The sequence below is a fragment of the Ictalurus punctatus genome, chromosome 15 (assembly GCF_001660625.3).
Source record: "Ictalurus punctatus breed USDA103 chromosome 15, Coco_2.0, whole genome shotgun sequence".
NCBI classification, from domain to species: Eukaryota; Metazoa; Chordata; class Actinopteri; order Siluriformes; family Ictaluridae; genus Ictalurus; species Ictalurus punctatus.
In genome coordinates this window covers 18,480,620-18,504,626 of record NC_030430.2, presented here as the reverse complement: position 1 = coordinate 18,504,626, position 24,007 = coordinate 18,480,620, and the positions used below count along the sequence as shown (strand labels likewise).

The window sequence follows — 24,007 nt, the reverse complement described above, 5'->3', positions numbered from 1 at the left end:
CCTAATACCAACTGTGAAGCATGATGGTGGAAACGTTATGGTTTGGGGTTGCTTTGCTGCCTCAGGGATTGGACAGCTTGCATTCATTGATTCAACTATGAATTCTACATCATATCAAAAGAGTGCTTGAAGATAACGTGAGGCCATATGTCTGAAAGTTGAATAGCCTCATGTATTTCACGTATATGAAAGCGTACCTTTCAACAGGATAATGATCCTAAGCACACTAGCAAATCCACCAAGGAATGGCTCACAAAGAACATGGAATGTTATGGAATGGCCTAGTCAAAGCCTGGATTTGAACCCCATTGAAATGTTGTGGGTGGGATTTGAAACGGGTAGTACATGCAAGAAAACCCTCAAACATCTTGCAAATGAAAGAATATTGCATGGAAGAGTGGTCAAAAATTCCAGCAAGCCTGATGGACAATTATGCAAAATGCCTACAAGAAGTCATTTCTGCTAAAGGGGGCAATACTGGCTTCTGAGGCCAAGGGTGTACTTACTTTTTCCACAGAAGAATATCACATCTATTGATATTTCTGTTGAATAAATGATTGAAAAAACTTATTTTCCCTGTGGTTTTGTTCAAGTATATCAACTTCTTTAATAGGCGCTGTTTCAAAGATAATCAAATGTTTGCTTGTCCATACATGTCAGGTGTATTGCCATGGGTGAATTTCCACTTCAATACAATACAAGACAATACTTGTTTTATGTCGATAGCGAGTTGAGGGTCCCCCATGGAGTGAGATCACTGTTGTTGTTTTTTTATTTGGTGATTTCTTTCATTCCGTTCCATAATGAGAATGGGTAATTGTCTGAAAAGTGATTTCTCAGGTTACATTTGTTTGGCTGTTTTAATTGCCTTCTCTAGGTGGTATTTGGCCTTTTTTCATCGCCACTCCTGAATGCTCTTGAACCAGTTCTAGGCATTGTTGAATCATTGCTGACCAGGTATTGGTAGAACTGCAGCTCTTTTTTTTATTTTTTATTTTTAAACAAAATCTGATGCTAGTACTCCAGTGGTTTCTTTCTTTTTCAGGACATTCCAATTTGTTGTATAGGCTATGCCCAATGATTGTGCAATGCCTCTGATAGATTTTCCCCACAGACAGCTCTCTGGTGTTCATGTTGGTTTATCCTTTTTAACAACAAATGCAGTCTTCACAGGTGAAACCTAGGGCATTCAGAACGATTAATTCTTTCAACAGTCAATTTAATAGGGCCCACCTGGGCAGCAAGAAACACCTATCAGTCACATGATCTAATATTTTTGATGAATTGAAAAAATGGGTGGATTCAAACAAAAGGTGCCATATTCTAAGTTGTTTAACACATCTAGATGTAAATATGAGGAAATGAGGTGGAAATTCTGATCTATAGTCTCATATTCATCTTTTGATCTCAAACCCAAATCTCTTCAATATATAGTGAAAACAAATTGGCCTTGCTGTTCCAATACTCTCAGAAGTGACTGTATACAGTGCATTAGATCAACAGCAGTATAATATGTGTAGTATAGTTACTATGTTAACTCTTACGAGTGGGTTGAATTATAACTAAAGTGGGTTGTATTCGCTATAACTAAAGCAAAATAAGGACATGATACGCTTCAGTCTAGTCCAGTATACAACTGTATAACTCCCAGTGTTATATTACTGCTGTGTTCATATAAATCCCACTGGGAACAACTGGACGATTTAATCAAACACAGGGAATATTGCTGTGTATAGACTACGCTAATAGCCTACATCAGATTCAATGCTTTATTTTCATTTTACAGTATCCAGACCACAGTCTACTTGGAGATAGATCTATCCCATAGGAAAAGTGACGAAAGTCAGATGCTCAGAATGGAATAAAACGATCCCCACTGTATCTCAGCCCCTTTTCTCCCTCCCACGTCCATCCCACGCATGCACATTCAACCCCCCACTCCATCTCTCCATCCCTCCATTCCTCCCTCCAGTTCTCCATCCCTCCCTACTTCCCTCCCTCTCTCAGTCGCTCCCACCTCACTCCTTTCTACTCTCTTTTCTACAACAAACATGGCCGCGAAGTCGGACGGCGCTGCCGTGCCGTTACAGAACGACATCCCGCCGTTGTGCGTGCGCAGTCCCGGGCTGAGCTCGCCGCGCGGCCGCTACTCTCTGCTGGACTGCTGCTGGACGCTCGGCGCTCTCCTCGTGTTTTTCTCGGACGGGGCCTCCGACCTGTGGCTGGCCGCCGACTACTACCTACGGCAGGACTACCGCTGGTTCGCGCTCACGCTCGTCTTCGTGGTCGTGCCGTCTGTGGTGGTGCAGGTGCTTAGCTTCCGCTGGTTCGCGTATGACTTCTCGGAGTCGAGCAGCGCCGGTTCCGCCGCGGCAGCCGTCGTGGCAGCGTCCGGAGCTCAGAGGCGCTTCAGCACCGCGGAGAGCGGCGCCCGGACCCGCTGCTGCAGAGCCTGCGCCTGGCTCTTCCAAAGCATCGTGCACATCCTCCAGCTAGCTCAGGTCTGGAGGTAAGAACCGGATAAGTACATTGCAATACACACACACATATATATATATATATATATATGTTTTTAAATTATGCATGATCATGTGATTTAACCCGCAAACAGAGGCGCGTTCATGCCATGATAGCACGATGAGAGGAAACTAGTTCATCATGTGTAGTAGGCTGTGTGTGAGCTCACTCTGTCGGATAATCCATCAAATGTGCAAGGCAATTGAATCTTCAGTGTATTGCATTTCCTTTCTTTTTTCTTTTTCCCTTCAGACAGCTTTTGCTCTCATCTAAAGCAACACACCCACTTGAAAGCACGGACCGCTACACATTACTCAGAGCAACGTTAATGGCTTTGAAGGATGACTGGTGATGCTGACAGTGGGCTGTTTGAAATTAAATCTAGCATGCCTTGTTTAACATTTCAGCTCACACAGCAAACTCCCTAATCTTTAAACAAACTCTTCCAGGGTTCATTGCATTGATCTTAACATTAAAATTTATTTATCAGTAAAATTTATTCGAGAATGTATTTATCTACACCAAAAATCTAATGCATGCCATACAAATTTGGACACATCCCTGTAGTAGCCAACAGTCAGGGGGTTATCCCAAACTGAGATTGAGTTATGGAGATTGTTGTGGAGAAATATCATCTCCATTAACACTGTCCAGCATTTCCTGTTGTCTCGTGCCAGTTCATCATCTCCTAGCCATGGTGGTTCCGGGCCCCTCCTCCTCCTCTTCCTCTCCTGAGCTTCTGGGTCAATAATCTCCCAGAGAGAATCGTCTACTCATCTGCTTATTCAGGCTGTCAGGCAGAAATCGCCTTAAGCACACTCTAAAATCCCTTTGTCTTTTGAACATCACAGAAGACAGGCTCAGAGCAATAGGAAAGTTTTTCCTTACTTTTAAAAACGATTTTTCAACCTGCTAGGATACAAGCTGAAGACTGAAAAGCTGGGATTTTTAGTATACATTTATTTTATTTCTATAAGTATGTTTTTACAAGGAATGAAAAAAAAAAATCAACATCACTTCATGAGATTACTGTATCTGCCCTGGCCTTGGTGGTGGTTAAACATTGGTCATTCTGTTCATTTTGTTTTGAATGAATCTAACATGTATAACTTATCATACAGGTGTCCTTTATGCCTTTTAGGTATACAATTACTGAGCAAGTCTGTTGCTATGTACAGTTTGTCAGTTGGCCTTTACGTTGTATATCATTGACCACACCTGACCTGACATGGTAGTGTATGGGACTGATATGGGGGGATTAGGTACAGAATCATTGATAGGGTTTTAAACACTGTAACTGACCACTTTGTTAGACACTCAAACCTTGTTGGTTGCATTGAAGGGGTGCAGTTAGAGACTATAGTTAATTTTTTTCCATGCACTGTTAATCACATCACATGTTAATAGTGAGCTAGTCTTTCATTTCTTTTCTTTTGACCACTGATACTATTTTTGGTTGCTACAGTTGTGAAGTCAGTATCAGTGACACAAACTGTTTAAAAACCCAAGCAACTTGGTGCCTGAAAGCACTAGAAACACTACACTGTCACTGTCACTGCTATGCTAAGGATGATCCATCAAATATAATGAACCTGTCAGTAGTCAGTGGTGGTCCTGAGGTGGTTCCTTTCCATTCAGCGATATGATAGAAATATGGCATGGCCATAGACGGGCTACAATCAATAATTGTATGCAAAATGCATGTGTATAGTACGTACAGCTAAAATTGGCCAGCTAGTGTAGATACAAGGCAGGAATGGCTAATAAACTGGCAACATATTTGTGTGGTGGTTTGGTAAAACCCACTGGATGTAAGTGTTGTTGAATTTAGGCCAAAACAAAAAAGGAAAATATGGATTTGTCTAAAATTGTTGGGTTTTTTTTTTTTTTTGCCAATAATATATACTTTGACACATCACATTTAAAAAACCTTAAATATCTTTCATGAAAATTATGTGGAATTGTTTTTTATTGTATTCTCAATCTTGCTTATGCTATCGTCCTGCTTGTTGCATGTTGGGTAATGAGCAAATTTTAAAACATGGTGGTAAAAGTAGTCAGCCTGCCTTAAGATATCTAAAATCTTGCTATAGCATATAGCGATTTCCTCACACAGTGAATGTAACATTTTGATCAAGTTGTTTATAGTTAAGTGCCATATCCAAACGCTATTCAATTCAGTCAGTCAGTTTGTAGTCAGATACCTTGAGTCAAAATGTTCATGATGCTCCTTTGCTGCAGTCAGAATGAAATCATTAAATGTAAGTTTATCCATTTTCCTATTTCAGATTGCATAGGAAAGTCTTCAGTTTTCAGAACTAATAGAAAATGTCAGACATTTACCATGTGAAGGGTTTTCCCAGGTTGCGCACATATTTAGGATGATATTGTAATACATATTGCAATAAATTCTATTTCTAGTCCATAATGTTATCTGATCTTAAAAACAGAACTGTTCTTTCTTTCATAACATGTCAGAAATGTTTCAGGTTTTGTCACATTTTGATATAAATGTGGTTTTCATTTGTTCTATCTAAGACAGATCCCTGTGAAATCACATTTTTTCTATTGCTCGATGATCTGCTCTACTAAGTGTACAGCTGTAATGTATGCAGCCAGCATAAATGTTTCATAGTGTAGCTCAGTTTTCATAGTGTAGCTCACAAACTTCAAGTTTCTTGCCACAATAATAAATAGTTTCCAAAAGGGCAAAATTCAGACACAGTGTCGTTTGCATACTAATTGCTGTAGGTAAGAAAGATATAAAGTAACTGTGAATGTAATCTTAGGCTGGACTTTTGTAAACCACTGGCAGGATCCTCTCCTTGTCAGTCTGTGAGTGCGCTGTCTGATTGTGATGGAGCCGAGCTGTTATGTGACCTGACACTGTTGCTAGCTGACCTGCAATGTGGAGAATGGTTAATCATGCTTACTATTGGTGACAGTGTGGGCCTGCCAGCCACGTCAGCCAAATTAATTTGCCCTTTTGTTTCATTCTACAGATACTCAATACATAATGTTTTGTAGGTACAAAAAGAAAGATTAGTAAAAGAGACAATTTTTCAACCTGGTTCTGTTTGGTCCCGTTCTTTTGTAAAAGGTTAACATGTTTTTTGATGTTATGGAGAAAAGAACAGAAAACCTATTTACTCCAAAATCATTTTAAAGGAAGTCTCAGGACAGAGGTTGAACCTTGGCAGTAAACATTTAAAATATGTGACTATATAACATGAATTCTAAAATTACAAATTAAGTTTGCACTCTAAGTATTGCCAGAGCTGTTCTTATGGTGTTTTATCCAACAACACTAGAATAAAAATACCCCAGAGAGTTGGGGTGTGGTATCCATCCACCTTTAGACACACAACTATGGTTTCGTACTTTGAAAAAGTAGTCCCACCTCTGAAAATATTAATTATATAGAATAAATTTGACTGAAAACTCATGAACAATTATTCACATTATACAAAAATACATGAATGACAGAAACATTAGAATTCTTTTATAAGTAAGTTTTGAGTACAAAAAAATAAACTATATACATAAATATATATTTATTATTGTTTTATTTATTACTGTCTACTGCTCTTTATGGTATTTTTAAATGTAGAAAAATTTGATTTCATTTTTTGAAGGCGTCTTTGCATTTCTTTGAATGTGCCTTTTATCTTTTGTACAGTATTTTTTATATATATATATATATATATATATATATATATATATATATATATATATATTCACACGCTATTTAAAATATATATATTCTTTTATTTTCTATTATATCTAAAGAAATTGCCTGGTTACATGTAAGTATTGAATAGAACGTTGGGTGTAATGTTTATTTTGCTGCTATATTGCTAACAACGATTATAAATTGCAAATAATGACACTTCAGTTTCAGTACTAAGTTCTAAAATGTTTCTCTTTCTCTCTCACACATGCACAGATGGCTTAAAGTTTACACCTCAGTTGTGTGGTGAGAAACTCAGTCTCACTTTTCTTTGTGCCATGTGATAAACCTGAATGATCAGATTCCTACTGCTGCCACTCTCCTCAGTGGTTCTCAACATGAGACTTTGTTATAAAGCTTGCACACAGAGCTCTCCCTGTACTGTCTTCTGGCTTCGTTTGACTGGAATTACTCCTAATGCCATTAAAGCTGACACTGGGACTGGGCTCATCACAGACCTGCATTAGAGAGATTACTGATGTAGGTTTTTATCTGTAGCCCAAAAGTGGGAACACTATAAGAATGCTACTTATTTGAAACAGTGTGTTGGGTTTCAATGTGAAATAGACGTGGCCATAGAGATAGGTGTGTGTTGGGATTGTGACTTACCTGGGACTGTATAATTGGTGATAAAGTGAAGCTTTCTGTAAGGAGACATTTTTGGAAACTTTCTGGTGTCCACACTTTGTAATGGTCAGATTTTTGTCACAGGAAAGTGTTCAGGACAGAACACTTTGCATTTCTCAGATTCTCAGTAACGTGACAACATGACAATCTGCATTTTTTTTTGTCTTATTTACTTCGAGAGAGAGAGAGAGAGAGAGACTTTTCGCAGCTACAATTATGTAAGTGATAACAGGAACTAATATGACTAATGGATATTCCACAGCATTAAATGTGACCATAAATGGTTAAAAAGTACAACATGACGTTTATCAGTAAAATAAGAATTGCAATTATTGGCAAATTGCTGTAAAGGGAATAAAACATTTCAGGTGATAATAGCCCTCTGCTTCACATGTTATTAGATTAGGTTTATGTTCAACTTTATCGTCATTGTCAGAGTACAAGTACAGAGGCAAAGAATTGCAGTTAGCATCCAACCAGTAGTGCAAATTGCAAATAAGTTAAATGAAATGAATAAGGTCATGGTGCAATAAGTTTAGATAACAGTGTGCAGAAAAGGGTAAACAGAATGATGCATACCAGTAATGCAAATGGCAATCAGGTTACCTGAAATAAACAGGAATTATGGCGTGATAAATTGAGATAACCAGTATACAGATACAATGTAATATGATACAGTAGATACATACAGTGGATTACAGTAAGTGTAGATGTACAAATAGCAATAATGTGCATATAACAGCCTGATATAAATAATTATAGTATGGCAGTGAATTACAGTAAAGTGCAAATATACTAGCAAATAATTGCAGATAATAGCAGTAATGTATAATATAGTATGGTTTGGTGTCTAATGCTAATGTTTAGTTGTTAAGTGTTAATGCTTGGTAGTTAATGCTTAGACACTAAGTTCAGCATTAGTACTGCTGAAGGAAAAAAGATGTTCATGAGTCCACTCAGACTTCTGTAGCGTTTTCCTGGTGGGAGACATACAATCAGTTCATGGTGGGGATGGGAGGTGTCTTTGATAATACCTCTCGCTGTCCGCAAGTAATGCTTTTGATAAATATCCGTAATGTTGGGCAGTCGTGTTCCAACGATGTGTTGGGCAGTTTTCACTGCCTGTTGTAGTGCCTTCTGGTCATATATCGTGCAGCTGTTGTACCATACTGTGATGCAATTTGTGAGGATGCTTTCAAAGGTACAATGGTGCACCGAATTTGTGTGTGTGTGTGTGTGTGTGTGTGTGTGTGTGTGTGTGTGTGCGTGTGTGCATGTGCGTGTGTGCATATGCAAATGATCAATTCACAAGTGGTTTGCACAATATGAGAACAATGTGAGAACAAGATATCACAACACTATTTTCTTCTGAAGTTGTTTTTCCTTTAGTGAAAGCATAGCAAAGCATAGCTGCTCACCAAATTTAATTTTATAAAGTTATGTTCAGATTGCACCAGTAGTTTATTACTTCAGGATCATATGATTAATAGAATTGCATTAGTCAACTAAGAGAAGATGACTAGAGAAATTGCATTTCACCTGGCATTTGGTGTTATATCAAGATGTGTGTGGGTTTTTTTTTTGCTGAATCATTTTAAATGAAGCCACTCTTACACAAATTTTATGGTTTGCCATAAACCAATGGGGAGTTTATAGTCAAATGGCTCTTGCAAATAGGACTATAAATAGATACATCTCTCAGAAAGTGTTCCCTTTCAACTGGGCTGTGATTCAAATGGACACCGTGTGTGTGTGTGTGTGTGTGTGTGTGTGTGTGTGTGTGTGTGTGTGTGTGTGTGTGTATGTGTGTGTGTGTGTGGAGTATTAGTGTGCGAGTATGAGCACGAAGACAACACACGAGAAACCTCTCATCTGTTATGGTGCGATAATTTTAAGTCAGTAAACGTTCAAAGTTAACCTCCCCGATGGGTGAAGTATGGAAGTGATGTTTGTCATGTCTGCAGCAGCTGGGAGCTTAAATCCTGCTTAAGACACATTTCAGGATTTCAAAATAAAACCATTAATTCCGAAGCCCAAAGACTAGCTGTGACAGGAAATGAATTTAATAAGGTGGTTAATGGGTGTGAGTTAGGCAGGGGTGGGCTATAGGCTGTGTGTTGAAGTGCTGAGCTTTTGTTTAGTCTTTGAGTGTGTGTGTGTGTGTGTGTGTGTGTGTGTGTGTGTGTGTGTGTGTGTGTGTGTGTGTGTAGATAAATGATGCTATGCTTAAATGGTCATTAAAGATTGTTGAAACAATAAGACTCAAAGCAAGAGCTTCACATGCAGGCTGTTACCAAGCCAAATGACATAGTATTCTCCTCAAGTGTTAAAATACCATTTGAGAAACATATGCAGGCTTCAAGCTACGTATGAGCTTAATGATTTTGTGCGAAATATCACGATTTGACTATTTTATTAAGCAAAATAAACCCCTTTGATATATCGTTTGGTATTGTTTAAGAGTTTAAAACAAAAACATTGACGTCCTATCGAGACCTTTGTGTCATATTTTTAAGTGATTTTATACCAGAGCAAGGTTGGATTCTCGAGTCAGAAGATGTAGATTAATGACAGCAAGACTCTGATAGTAGTTATATCTGTAAAATAATGATGAAGGTTTATATAAAATTTTATTATATTAATCATTTTAAATGGGTTATTGTTCCTAACAGCTCATTCACAAGTAATTGTGCGGTGGATGATGCATAATAATCTAAGTATAAAATAAACTGTGTTTCCATTTGACAAAGAAAAACATATAATCACTGATTTAGAGAAGCTTTTTGCTAGGAGATGTTTAAGTAACATTTATGGAAGGAGTCTTCAGTATCAGGGCTTTGTAACAGACAGAAAGTTGCTTGAAATAACGGGAAAAAATGAACCTTTCCATTCTAATTCTAATTCTTATTCTAATTTTCTTTAGATGCATCTATGTAAGTGCAGACCATTCAAGCTTTTGCTTAAGTGCTCAGCAGCCACTATAACCCTAACCCTAACCTATTATGAATTTCTGCTTTAATGAACTGGCCAAAAGAACATTTGCAAAAGAACATTTACCAAAAGGCTCTACACATCGTTGGAATATTGTCAGCACTTACACGTTCCTTTAGTTTTTAAAAATAATTAGAGAACAGCACGGTCCAAACTGTGTTATTCCTTCCTTAATTTATTAGATCTTTTCCCTTAGCCTGCTTCAGATTGTACATTTGACCACATTTGGATTAGTGTTTAATTTATGCCAATATTAAATTTGAAACCTGCCACATTACTATACAGCCCAAATATTCTTTAGGCCATTCATTAAAGCAGAAATATAGACTGTCCACATACTGACTACTGAGCACTAAAGCGAAAGCTTTGTTGCTGTTTTAAATTCAGCAGATCCCCTAATACAGACGCAATACCAAACAGCACAAAAGAAATGAGGAAAACAATGGTGCAAGAAAATTACCAACTTCTATTTTATTAGCATTTCTGTTTAATGAGTGTTACATTTCATCCTTGGCTGAGTTTGCTCAAGAAAGAAGCTGCCAACTGCTGTCAAAGACACATTGCATGCTGTATTTAATGAGTTGACACAGTCATGAATCAGTAAAGAAGACCACAGTGTAAGACCACATTTAGATACAACTGCCAGCAGTTTTTATTCATCCAATATAACATCATAAAGCAAACGTGGGAGAAAACATGAGAACAAAAAAACAGAGGAAGTAGAAGCTGTTAGATTTTGGTCTGTAAAAATTGACAGATGAACAGCACTGTAGTGGTGGTTGCTTCTTTATTGAGCAAACAGAGATGTTATCAAATTGTTATATTGAGTGTGTGGCTGTACCATGTATTTATTTGCACCTGATGTTGATTTAATCAGATGTTCACAGAATACAGCTAGCTGGGCATCAGCTGTCATCTGTTGACTGTATGCTAAATCTCTCAGCAGACTGTTTGACCATCGCCAACCTGATTGGCGAAATTTTGGTGTTACAATGCTTGTTCTTCACAATCAGAACTCAACACAGAGCCAACAGAATGAATGAGCTGGCAAGTTAACCACTGCTGAAAAAAATCAGTAGAAACCTTTAGAGGGTGTTGATGAATTTCTGCTGGTCTGTATTGGTAGTTGGAATACATTGTTTCTAATGGCTCCTGATAGCTTATCTAATTTTATTTTGATGGTAATCATCTACCCAAAAAGGCCCTGTTGGGTTCTGGTGGTATCTAATTAGTAATCAGAAAATTCCTAATGGATCTAACATGCCTGAGTAAGAGGAAGGACACAAGTGCGTAAACTCAGCATGTTGTTTAATATGGCAAATCCAGTAATCATTGTCAATATTGCAGGCTGGTGTCAGAGGCAGACAGCAGCAAACCGGGATAAACAGTGATCAGAGTTTGTTTGTTTTTTAAACAGAACAAAAAGGAAACCGGAAAACATGGCAAAGAACATTATCAATACAAATGCATTCAAAGGCTTTGCAACAACACAAAGGAATAGAAGGGAAGAAATGGACAAACTAATCAAGGGCTTAAATGAGAACAAGTGCACATAATATTGAACACACCAGTGACAGGTCAGGGGCAGAGAGAGGACAAAGGCACATCCATCCATCCATTTTCTGTACTGCTCTTATCCTACACAGGGTCACAGGGGAGCCTGGAGCCTCTCCCAGGGAACTTGGGGAACTAGACACCATGGACAGGGTGCCAACTCATTGCAGGGCATAATCACAAACTAATGGAAAATGAATACAACATATGTGTTTGGACTGGGGGAGGAAACTGGAGTACTTGGAGGAAACCCCCAAAGCAGACGGAGAACATGCAAACTCCACAAACACAATGTAGAGGATGTTTGGGGTTTGGGTTTAAACCCCAAACTCCGGAGGCACAAGGCAAATGTACTAACCACTAAGGCACCATGCCCCCGCATGTGTCAAATCACAATACAGTGCATGCCATGAACACAAAACAAAACAAATGAGACCTGTGCTTGTCATGCTGGGAACTGTACTGTGTGCACTTGAGAGGTGGAATTCATGACAACAGGAACCTATGGTTGGGAACCATTAACCCAAGTCCAGCTAAAGGTCCATTACAAGATTTTTTCCATTTTCTTGTAAGAAAAATGGTTACTTCACTACAATCTCTAAGCATGCTGTTTGTGCAGGGCTGTTGTATTCCTTCCCATGTGACCTCATTGAGCCTTATAAAAAAGGAGTAATTTAAGAGGCAAAGGAGACTGATTATGTATTGACCAGATATTTTATGCTGAAGAAATGGAGCCAGTTGATATTGAAGGTCAATTGACCAGCCGTGTTTTCTCAGTAATGGAGTAGGTTAATTGGTCTCTCTGATGATTGGCAAAAAGCGATGATGTTTAGTGCCTCCTGCAACCCAAAGATGAACTGCACAGCACTTGGGTTAGTGAACCTGCTTCAACTGCTCGACAACACAAGGGACAGAAATCAATAATCTCTGACAAACTGTGGAGTTGCCCTTGTTTAGAGAGGCTGAGCAGAAAAAAACCTCTCTGTAGATGCCATGTGCAATCTCTGTGTGAAATTGAGCAGTGTCACAGAATGTTTTATTGTTAAGTAAAGTAATAACAGGACAAGCACGTAAGCAAAAATGGTTGCCAGTTTTCACAAAAAATCAAAACTGGAAACAAACATAACCATTCTTATATGAAATCTGTGTTTCATTGTGACCTTGGCTGAAAATGAGTCTGACACCTGTGCAGTTGCTTATTATATGTCTTACCTTCAAACTTCCAAATGCCTCGTGTAGCATAGGTTATAGTTGTACACGCCTTTAGTGTAGGGATGAAGAAAAACTTTAACTCAAAATTGAACTTAAACAACGTAACTTAATAAGCTTGAAGGCAATATAACATCATAAACTGAATTATATTAACATTTGCATTAGACAGATGACCAAACTTCTGCTGTACTTGTGAAAATGTGAGAAAAACAGCTTAGATATCTACCCTAGATTAGGGATGGGTGTTTAGCCAGCGAGCAGGTGTATGTACTTTTAAGCATGGAATTTGGTAGCTATACCAGGTGTCAATGTTTTGACAATAACAACCTCCGCTAAATATTATCAGCTATTTCATAGCTATTTGTTGGAGCACAAACTGCAAAATTCCATAAACTGTATGTGTGTGTGGACACAAACACCACCAATCCTAATATACAGTACTGTGCAAAAGTCTTAGGCACCCCATTTTATTCAAGTTCAAACTATGTTATAGATTAAAATTTTATGACGTCTACATTATAAATCTAAAATGTACAAAAAACATTTTAGATTTCCTAACACTAGATTTCCAGCACAAAATTAAATGTGAAAAATGTTTGTATGTCAGTAAAGAAAGCAGCATGTTATGTAACAGATAACTTTTCAGACAAAAAAAAAAAACATAATGAAGGCTGCTGGATTTTTCTGCAAAAATAAGAAAGGAGTGCGACAGTCAAAGTCTCCAGAAGAACTGTGGCTGGTTCTGCAAGATGCTCAGTAAGACTTACAGCTAATTTCCTTATAAAAACACCACTAATTAGTAGTACCTGAGACTACTCTTTTTTTTACTTTTCTTTTTTTTTTTTAAGCAAAGGCTCATCATACCAATTATTGACTTTGTTTCATTTATTACTGTTTATTGTTCGTTATATTTTTTTATTTTTAATATAGAAACATTTAATTATTTCTGAAGGCATCTTTCCCCTACAGCATTTCTTTGTATAAGACTTTTGCACAGTACTGTATATATTTTTTTAATAATAAGCATACATTCAGCCTCTGAAAAATGAATCAATCATTTCTACTATTTAGTTTTTAACTAGTTTAAGAATATGCAAAAAGTGAAACCAAAATATTGGTTCTGGTCCGAGCAAATGTCTGCATTTCTGAGCTCTAATAAAGTTTTTTTTTAAAGAGTTTTTTTTTCAATGATTGTCTAAATACTCCTTTATAAGAAGCTGTCCTTCTCCTTATTGGTTTTCATGTGCTAGCTAGATATTTTTTAATGAATAAGAGACTGGCATGTGCAATGCTTGGTTTTATCTCATAACAACCTCAGTCCCAGAGAGACTGAAAAAAAGCCCTCAAAGGAAGGAGGTTTTAGGGGATCTATTGCTTTACCAAGAACATGCCTCAGCTTCAAACAAAAAGTGAAATCAGTGCCACTTGACAAATGTGAGCTATTCATGCTGTCAGCTCTGGCACCATGGATGTCTGCTGCTTGATTGTCTTTTGAAGAGCTGTCTTTTCACTCACGTTCATCATGGAGGGAGCCAAGAGGAGGTTGTAAAGCAATTTTATGTTAATCATCATCCGGAGGTGAATCATCATGCCAATCTCCTGGCTTCCAGCCAGCACTCTTATTACATTTATTTTCTTTGCGAGAAAATTACACATTTTGTCTCTTTCCTGTCAAGAGATGCAAATCTAACACAAATGAATGGAGTTGAAAATGTTTAGAATAGTTAGTTCAATTTATTAACTGTTTATCCTAGCTTGTAGACAATGTGATAAGTTTTCTAAAATGTCCACATTTGTTTGCTTTAATTGTTTATATTCACTACACAGCTGTTTTTCAGAAGCTCAATAAGCCTATAGGAAGCATAGTATTAAGCAGATATGTAAAGAAAAAGTCATCATTAGAAGTGTTGAATCTAGGGTGTCTATTCTTCCATTGCTGTGTGTATTCATGCATTAACACAGGCTAGATATAAATGTATGTGGCTGAAACTTTGGAGCTAAGGACAAAATGTATTTGGACAGTGTGCTACAACTCACTAAAGTTCACTGGCATTCTGCACAAACATGGGGTAGGCATGTTTCCAGGTGATTGCGGTTATTAAAGGACCTTGCCAGATAGCCTAATGAAAAATTTTACAGCATCCGTAAATATCAGTGTTGATTTTCCCTCAGTTTTCTCTCTTGTTTGGTCTTGCCAGACCCCCCTCAGCACCCAATCACTGCTAAGGATGATGTATTATGGATGTGTCAGCAACATGGGCTTAAATAAATTAGCTCTTATGAACATGAAAGATAAGGGATATTTCACCATGTGTTATCACTTGGTTGACTCGATTTGTCAACGATAAACAGCATGAATCTGCACTCTGAGTTTGAAAGAAATCAGCCTCTACTTTATACTATTCAATACATTTTTTACTTTATGAAGGTTTGTGGTACTTTTGTCCTGGTTTCCCCAAAAACATCCTACCTTAAGCCATTTGTTAACAGCAAATAAGACCACGTGTAAGCCAAAAACAGAACTACCTTTTTATGTATATTTTTTGGCTTGAAAGAGAGGTAGGGGCTGATTCCAGATACTATATACCTACATTGAGATATGGAATTCTCGTACTTGTGATAGAAAAAAATGCACTTACTCTCACTGTGATCATCATCTCATATAGTGCAAATATTAAAGAAATGTAAACAATGACACTATGAATGTTGCATTTATATGATAAAAACCTGATTCATTTGAAGCATCTTCTCTTTCCACCCAATAATTCAGACTTATTTCTGACTCTTTCTTTCCCTTCCATCCACCTCTCTGCATAAAATGTCCTGCATCTTGGGGTGCCCCTTAGGTACATCCATGCCCTGTATCTGGGAGCGCAGAGCCGATGGCGGGGGGACAGAGGACACAGACACTTTTACTGGCGCCTGATGTTCGAGAGTGCGGACATCAGCATGCTACGGCTGCTGGAGACCTTCCTGAAGAGCGCTCCTCAACTCGTCCTGCAGCTCAGCATCATGGTCCAGGCCATGCAGGTCCTCCCTTTACAAGGTAGGTTACAGTACACAGGCCTGTCTTTAAAAGGTGAAATTCTCAGCATAGTGTGAAAAGACCTGAGCTCAGGTATGAACTGCAAACCACCAGAATGGCATATTTAAAATGATGCAAATGATCAAAAGATCTATATCTTCAAATATGTGTCTTTTTATAGCCTTTCTGTCTGTTTGTGTCACATTAAGTCCATAGTGACTAACTCAATCTCTTTCTGCTTATCAGTATTGCAAGCTGCAGTCAGACTGACTTCAGGCTTTGATTATTAGATTGTATCTGGTTAGTATTCATTGCCACAGCGGGACTCATTTAGAAACTTAGATTCACTTAGCAATCATTAATGAATATATCCACCAGATTTGCGTTACTCTGCATGGCACTACACTGCAGTTCTTTTTCAGTCAATCGGCAAATTAGCTGAAGAGAGATTTCTGCTGCTTATAGAGCACTTATGTTAAAAGGTGTCATAAGCATAAGGAGCATGCATAACACTAACAGTGTTAATGTTAGATAAAAGTATTGAAAAATCTTGTTCAATGCTTTTATCAAGAGTTTAATTAGCTGGAACGGCTCACTTATAATCACTATAATAGAATATGAAAGATACATTTGCTTCTTGGGCTGTACACTGTAGAAATGCACACTGTGGTGCAATGTACTGTGCTAGTGACCAACAGGTTGTGAATTCAAATGTCCAGATTTTCAATCATAGCAATCTGAATTTGAATGTGATCAGTCCTGCATTTAATTTTTCCATTAGAAATTGCTCAACAGAGAATCATAAGACAAGTATATATAGGAAATGTTGGACTGCTCAACAGTATCACCCAACAGTATACACGAATTACAGCACAGGCGAGAACACTTATCACACTAAATCACAATATATTATATGTGCAGTATAATTCTTCAATTATATTCTGCATCACTTTGGATAAAAATGACTTCCAAGTGAATAAATATCATATAACTGAGAGGTTTATGATAGCTTGATATTAATGCAAGCTTGGATAAGAACAGAAAACTCTCAAAGTTAGGATTTGTTTCAGTCTTCCTGAATTTAGATATTCTTTAAGAGGAATTGCTCAAAAAAGTTTACACATAAGCATGAACATTTAAACTAATGTGCTGTATACAGTCAGGTCCATAAGTATTTGGACAGTGACACAATTTTCGTAATGTTGCCTCTGTATACCACCACCACAATGGATTTGAAATTAAGCAATCAAGATGTGATTAAAGTGTGGACTTTCTGCATTAATTCAGTGGGTTTAAACATGAATATTGCATTAGCTGTTTAGGAATTACAGTCATTTTTTTACAGAGACCCTCCATTTTCACAGGCTCAAAAGTAATTGGACAATTGACTGATAAGCAGTTTCATGGCAAGGTGTGGCCTGTTTCCTCATTATTTCATGAAGAATTAAAGAGATAAAAGATTTGGAGTCGACTCCAAGTATTGATTTTGCATTTGGTACAGTAGGTGTTCATGGGAACTCTCAATATACGTTCCAAAGAGGTGCAAGTGAAGGAGGCCACTAGGCTGAAAAAAATGTGTCACTGTTCAAATAGCTATGGATCTGATTGGATATTCATTGTCTATACAAACTATAACAAACATTTCGTTTAGATTAACTAAATATAGATAAAGACTATGTTTTATGGTACAGAGATATATCCATTCATCTAGGACAGTACATATTTAATGTATATCAAGCTGTTTCTGATATTTAGCATTTAATATCTATGTTCAGTACCAAGATATGACCCAAGCGTTAAGTCCAGCTGGAACATGAGTTTGATTGCAAGGCTTTAGATGTTTGCTGCATTTGGACAGCTCCAACAAAAGAAGCTTTGAGTGACAGTTTAAAATAAACACACTTAGAGTCATTTTATCCGAATGGTAAACGAGGAACTCTGACACAAGAGAATACCCTGAGGTGCAATCTCTGTTGACAGGCTATTATTTCATCTGATGACTTTCTGTCTATATCTGCAAAAGATTTATGTGTTTACGTGGCATGAATCAGCATCCATTCACCTAGGCTAAGTAATGCATATTATAATATAATATTTATACAGGCAATCATGTGTCTATAGCGAGCTCTAGAAACTTAGTAAATATATTCAACCATCACACCACAATGATGGCATAGAGTTTCTGTTTAAAACTTTTAGTCAGCATCACAGTTCTGGCATTTCTTGTACTGCTTTTATGCTTTTCCACTTTAAAACACACAAGAGTAAGAGTCATTCTGATCTTTTGGCTAATTCAGAAAATTTAAAGAGCTGTGGAATTGCCTGGGCTTGTGTCTGTGGCATTCATTAGCAAAATGAATTTTGCTCCCTCAGTTCTGCTTCCTCTTGGCCAAATGAAGAACTGCCAGATACTGATTAAATATTTATGATATCACTCCACAGCACTCACAAATACAGCCACTCTTTTTTTCTGTTTTTTTTTTTTTTTTTTTTACGGGGTATGTGTTTTATGCTTGATATTGATTTCTTCCTCTCATTCGATTAAGTGCAGGTCATTATTGACACTAAGCAGTAGTGACAAGAGCACTCCCATATTGCACTGCCCATATGCACTCATTTTCATTCCTGACTTTTATTAGCTTGTACCTCTGTGTTCTGATAAGAAAACTATTGCTGATGTTACCGGCAAATATCAGTTGTCACTAATGGTGCTACATCATATTACCTTATTATAAAGCGTCATAAAGTTTTTTCTTGCTTCCTCTTCTCTCTTTCATAGGCCTGTCTGCTTCTGCCTCGCTGGTGTCTCTTGCCTGGATGATGGCGTCCTACCAAAAGGCTCTGCGGGACTCCCGTGATGACAAGCTGCCCATGTCTTACAAAGCAGCAGTTGTGCAGATGCTTTGGCACTTGTTCATGGTTGGGGCACGTGCTATGGCGTTTGCGCTGTTCGCCTCAATCTTCCAACTCTACTTTGGGATCTTCATTGTAGCCCACTGGTGTGCCATGACGTTTTGGATCATCCAAGGTGAGACTGACTTCTGCATGTCCAAGTGGGAGGAGATCATTTACAACATGATGGTGGGCATCGTGTATGTGTTCTGCTGGTTCAGTGTGCGAGAGGGACCCACACGTTGCCGCCTGCTTCTCTACAGCTTTATAGTACTGGCTGAGAACGTGGCCCTCACTGCTGCATGGTACTTGTACCGTGGCCCACGCATCTCTGACTTCTATGCTGTGGTGGTGGTGTGCGTGGTGGCCTGTAGCTACGCCCTGGGTACCTTCTTTATGTTTGTGTACTACTGCCTGCTGCACCCAGATGGCCCTGTGACAGTTGCCCATCTAGGATGTGGCACAGTGGAGGGGGGTGCTGTGTCAGAAGCTTGTCTCTCAACAGCGACCTCTGCTCCTCCTCCAGATATGGTGAGCAGCCCACCCAGGACGTTGCAGAGGACTAAAGGAGGAGGAGAGCAAGAAGCAGCAGGTGAGGGGGCGGACGTCTTTCAGGTGCGCCCCCCTGCTGGTTTAAGGACTCCTGCACCCCGCCCCACCCCAAAGACAGAAGGGCCGGTTATTCGAATTGACCTGCCCAGGAAGCAGTACCCTGCCTGGGATGCTCACTTCATTGATCGTAGGCTGCGCAAGACCATCTTGGTCCTAGAGGGTGCAGCACCAGGCACACCCAGGATCCAGTACCGCTGTTTGGGCACACCAAAGGAGGTGATGGAGTATGAAACGACAGTGTGAATGCCACACATGCTCACAAGAGAGGCCACCTACTGTCTTACTCCAGAATGCAGGAAGCTGTCATTGCATCAGACTGCAGTCAGATCACCCTGGTGCAAATGGAGTTGCAACAGGCAGAGGGGAGAGAGATAGAGATAGAAGAGTGTACAAACAGTGCTGGTCAGGTCTCCACATCATATGACCTCTTTTTTTTTTAATCTTTGACATCTGTAGAAATATGCATTATGAACATTGGTATCTGAGTGGTTAAGGCTTCTTGCTAGTGACAATAAGGTGTTGGATTCAGATCCCCGTGCTCTTGGGCTTTTTGAATAAGATCCATTGAATGCTGGGCTAAATACACAGGCTGTTTTCTGCCTATAGTGGTAAGTCACTTTGGCTAAAAGCATCTGCAAAACCCATAATACTCCAGCTTTTTTCAACCTAATCTTTATCTAACCTCTTAGTAACCAGGGCAACTGCTCTGAAGCTTTAGTTACCAACTTATATGACACATCACAGGTGTTTTTCACAGAGTGTTCATGGTTCATATGCAAGCTCTGTTATTTCAGACCTCCCCAGCCGCTTGTGTGGGGGGGGGTAGAATAAAAAAATGGCTCAATGGTTCACACCTCACACAAATAATAATTAATTTACAACAAGAAGATTACTGCATTACAGTCACACATGTAACAATGACACACATGACAGTTGCACATCATTGGCTATTCAGCCACTTTTGCTTGACAGAATTTACACTTTTCTATTGGAACTAAAATAGGCATCTTGTTTAAACCTGAGGTGCCAAAGAATAGATGTATCTTCACTTGACTCTTCACAGTACAAATTCTTCCACATTTAAATTCTCTCTCTGTTTTTCCCCAAAACTAAGCCTAACAGCACTATTTTATTCTAATAGCGAATGATACCATCTTTGGCTGAGTATGACTTGAGTATGTTTTCATCTCTGTGGTTCTACTCTAATGATTTCACCTAGCAATTCAGGACTGTATACAGTTACTGATTGTAGCCCACCTTACACCACCTTACAGGCACACAGTTAGAGAAAAAATTTATTAATATTATCTCGGGGGGAGCTGGCTTAGTGGTCAGCACACTTGCCTCGCACCTCCGGGATTTAGGCTCGAATCTTGCCTGCACCCTGTGTGCGGGGAGCTTGCATGCTCTCCCTGTGCCTCGGGGGTTTCCATCGGGTACCCCAGATTTATTGGCTGATTGGCATTTCCAAATTGTCCATAGTGTGTGAATGGGTGTGTGTATGTGTGTGCAATTATGCCCTGAGATGGGTTGGCACCCCATCCAGGGTGTCCCCCACTTTGTTCCCCGAGTTCCCTGGGATAGGCTCCAGGTTCCCTGCAACCCTGTGTAGGATAAGCGGTATGGAAAGTAGATGGATGTATTATTATCTCTATGCACAATTTATTTTAATCCTCCTCTGGTGTCACCATTGGTGTCAGTTTCTGATCACAGCACTGCTTTTGGCTGGATAGTTGGATAATTTTCGTTGATGGCCTTTTCAAAACACACAAGTAAAACTGAGCTTACATTAAAAAAACAACAACAACAATAACATAACAATGCTACACCTGATACACTCGTTCAGAAAAAGTTTGCCCATCCCACACTACAATCTACAAAGTGAGCCTTTGTCATTTACTTGATAAAATGGCTAATAGTGTAGTGTAGATGCACATGTACATGTACTGTACAGTATTCACACATTTTAAAGATTACATATGCTGCAGATGCACTAGATACAGAATAGGGTGAAAATGCTGGATTATTCCTTTAATGAACATTGTTCATTAAAGTGTTGTAGTATGCTTTATTTGGTGGTCCCATATTGAGCCCCATAGAATATCACAGGCTACTGGATAAAAGGATTATATTGCATGTCTGCTACAGAGACCCAGAGTGTTCGGCTAAGAGGTTAAGACACAAAGATATTGGGGACTACGAAGATACATGATGAATATGATGAGAATACATGATGTTGCGGTCAAGTACAGTGATGATGCTCTAAAATATCTTCATAAAATTGGTCCTGTTTCAAACCGCAACTAAAATATTTGCTTGATTCTTAACTTTTATTTGCTATTTATTCATGTAGACTGAGGTATTGTAGCTTTTTAAGGTGAGGTAACATTTATGAACAAATAGATTTTTCATCAGTGTTCAGCCCATGTAAATAAAAAAATATAGCAGATTAAAAAACAAAAACTCACCAGATCAAAATGATCCAAATATGGAATTTTTTCTTAAGGATTGAATCCCTCTTCAGACACAAGACATTCCTCATACAAATGATTTTAATATACTTCTGCAGTATTTGACAGATGATGTCTAAAAGCTAAGAGGGCTCAAATGTTTCAGGTTCCAACTGGACTATAATGCGTTTGCGATGAATCAAACTGTAGTGTATGTTTACATATTTAAAGTCATTCACTTTTTTATAATTAATAAACATTAGCATTATGGTTACATGGCCATGAAGATTGGATCAAAATGAGCAATAAAATCAGAAGTACTTGCATTGTAAAAGTGTAATTAGAAAGATTTCCCACCAACATATCTGTAAATTGTTGGTGCATCATTTCACTGATTTCATTACATTCATTTTGAGAAAAGCATCTGATCATCATATGTGATACCTAGCATGATGTTTACATACAGTTTCTAAATTGATTGTCTCTCACCAAATGGCTATGTGTGACATAAATACACATACACTACCATTTGAACCATAGCTGTATGTCTTAAATTGTTTTCTATTTTCAGAATGTATACGTATGGGATTTAAGCTTTTAAATGATAAAAATAGGTGCATAATTCAAGAGACAAAATTCCATTTGAGCTCAGTAAGGATGATGAGTTTTAGGTAGAAAGGCTTAATAATAAGAAATTATTGTATCAGTGCAGTATATTGTAATAGCATGGATCTGTGGTGCTGGTAATCAAGACGGTGCATCCATAAATACAGAAACATAATGTTTAACACTACATTATCTTTACCTTTACCACTGTCTCAGAACTGTGTTACCATGTTGGTGCTAGCTGTAACACATCAGCACAGCCTTCTGTATGCCATATTAAATCTATAAAGACCATACTAGGTACACTGGTTTATGATGGATTGAACTTGAGACACATTAGCTAGATGAAAAGCCTTACACTGCTCATGTCAATCTGTGATTGCTGTATTAAAAAAAAAAAAAAAAAAAGACGATGGACTTAAGCCATGTGTGTGTGTGTGTGTGTGTGTGTGTGTGTGTGTGTGTGTGTGTGTGTGTGTGTGTGTGTGTGTGTGTGTGTTATTTGGAAGATAATAAAAAAAAACAATGTGTTTACTGGCTTGACCAAAGCTTAATTCTGGAGAGTGTCTTCTATTTGCTGATAATGGAAATGCATTCCTCAATAATGAAGTGAAAATGCAAATGGAACATAGCTGTATAAATGGAAAACAAATTATTTCAGTCTCAGCTTATGTCCATTTCTTTTCCTCAATTAATTTATTAGGATGGTAATACTGCACTCATGTGGAAATATACTGAATAGCACCTGAAAGACCAGACCATTCTTAGAATATGAGTTGCACAAGAATGGAACAATTATTGGTTTTTAAACTTTTATAAGCTTGGATGTCCAGCAAAGTCAGAAGGCATTGCAGAAGCCTAGCAACCATACTCTATTGAACCACTTAAGCCTTCTCATAACTTCTTATTACTTCTTTTCATACTCTTACTTACATTTCTTAAATTCACCGTGAGTTCATTTGTTAACTCCTGACATCTTGTGCCTTCTGTCTTTTTAAATTCCAAGTTTTAAAGAAACCCCTTAGACAACTGAGCACAAGATGCAGGCAGCAACAGCATACACTGAGAGGCATAACCTAATACACAATTACGCAATTACGTATAAGGATCATATACTAGGGCACCACAAATGTGGGGAAGGTGGGGAACCTCAGAACTTCTTCCTAGGATACATTTCCCTTGGAACGGACCCTCTCCTGGAAGAAAATTTGCCCAGTGGTGAGGTCAGTTGGCCAAAAATTCCTTCTGCCACCCCTGGTTATATACATCAAGTATAAGGAATATGGGTTAGACATTGCCAAGGCCAATGGAGGAAACAACAAATATCCTGTGGAACCTTCATGTACAGACAGATTAATAAGCATCAGCAGAAATAGAAATAATAAGTAGAAGAATCATTGTTAATATGAAGATGCTGAAAACAGCACAGGTAATAATAATAGTGATGCTACTCTATCAAAGTGATATGAACATCTAAAGGATGGAACATGATAAACTGCAACAATATGAGGAACTAAAAGAGGGACTACCGAGAATATGCAAGGTTAAACAGTGGTGTTCCAGGAGCACTGGAGGCTCCATAGACTGGAAGACTGGCTGCAACATATTTTAGGAATGACATCAGAGTCAGTACCAAAGAGGATCAGGATTACAGGTACAGCAAAAACACTGTACCACATCCCAAAGTGCAGCCATGCGGAGGAAGCCTGAGTGTTTGAATTTGTGCACTGAAATAGTTCAGGAATAAAAAGCTCTAGGTATATATCTATCTATCTATCTATCTATCTATCT

The 24,007-nt window shown here is 38.3% G+C and overlaps 1 protein-coding gene across 1 annotated transcript; it reads left to right on the top strand.

Annotated features, from left to right (window-relative positions):
- The first annotated feature begins 1,967 nt into the window (after nucleotides 1–1,967).
- On the top strand, nucleotides 1,968–22,635 carry xkr7a (XK related 7a). The gene is made up of 3 exons (XM_017486490.3): nucleotides 1,968–2,509; nucleotides 15,478–15,677; nucleotides 18,436–22,635. Exons 1-3 carry the CDS (start codon nucleotides 2,052–2,054, stop codon nucleotides 19,401–19,403), a joined length of 1,626 nt encoding a protein of 541 aa, XP_017341979.3. The 5' UTR covers nucleotides 1,968–2,051; the 3' UTR covers nucleotides 19,404–22,635.
- The last annotated feature ends 1,372 nt before the right edge of the window (nucleotides 22,636–24,007 follow it).

Excerpts from the sequence above, each read along its gene's own strand:
- xkr7a (XM_017486490.3), top strand. The coding sequence starts at position 2,052 with ATGGCCGCGAAGTCGGACGGCGCTGCCGTGCCGTTACAGAACGACATC. Across the intron at positions 2,510-15,477 it reads CAGCTAGCTCAGGTCTGGAG|GTACATCCATGCCCTGTATC; the intron begins GTAAGAACCGGA and ends GGTGCCCCTTAG. Across the intron at positions 15,678-18,435 it reads GCAGGTCCTCCCTTTACAAG|GCCTGTCTGCTTCTGCCTCG; the intron begins GTAGGTTACAGT and ends TCTCTTTCATAG.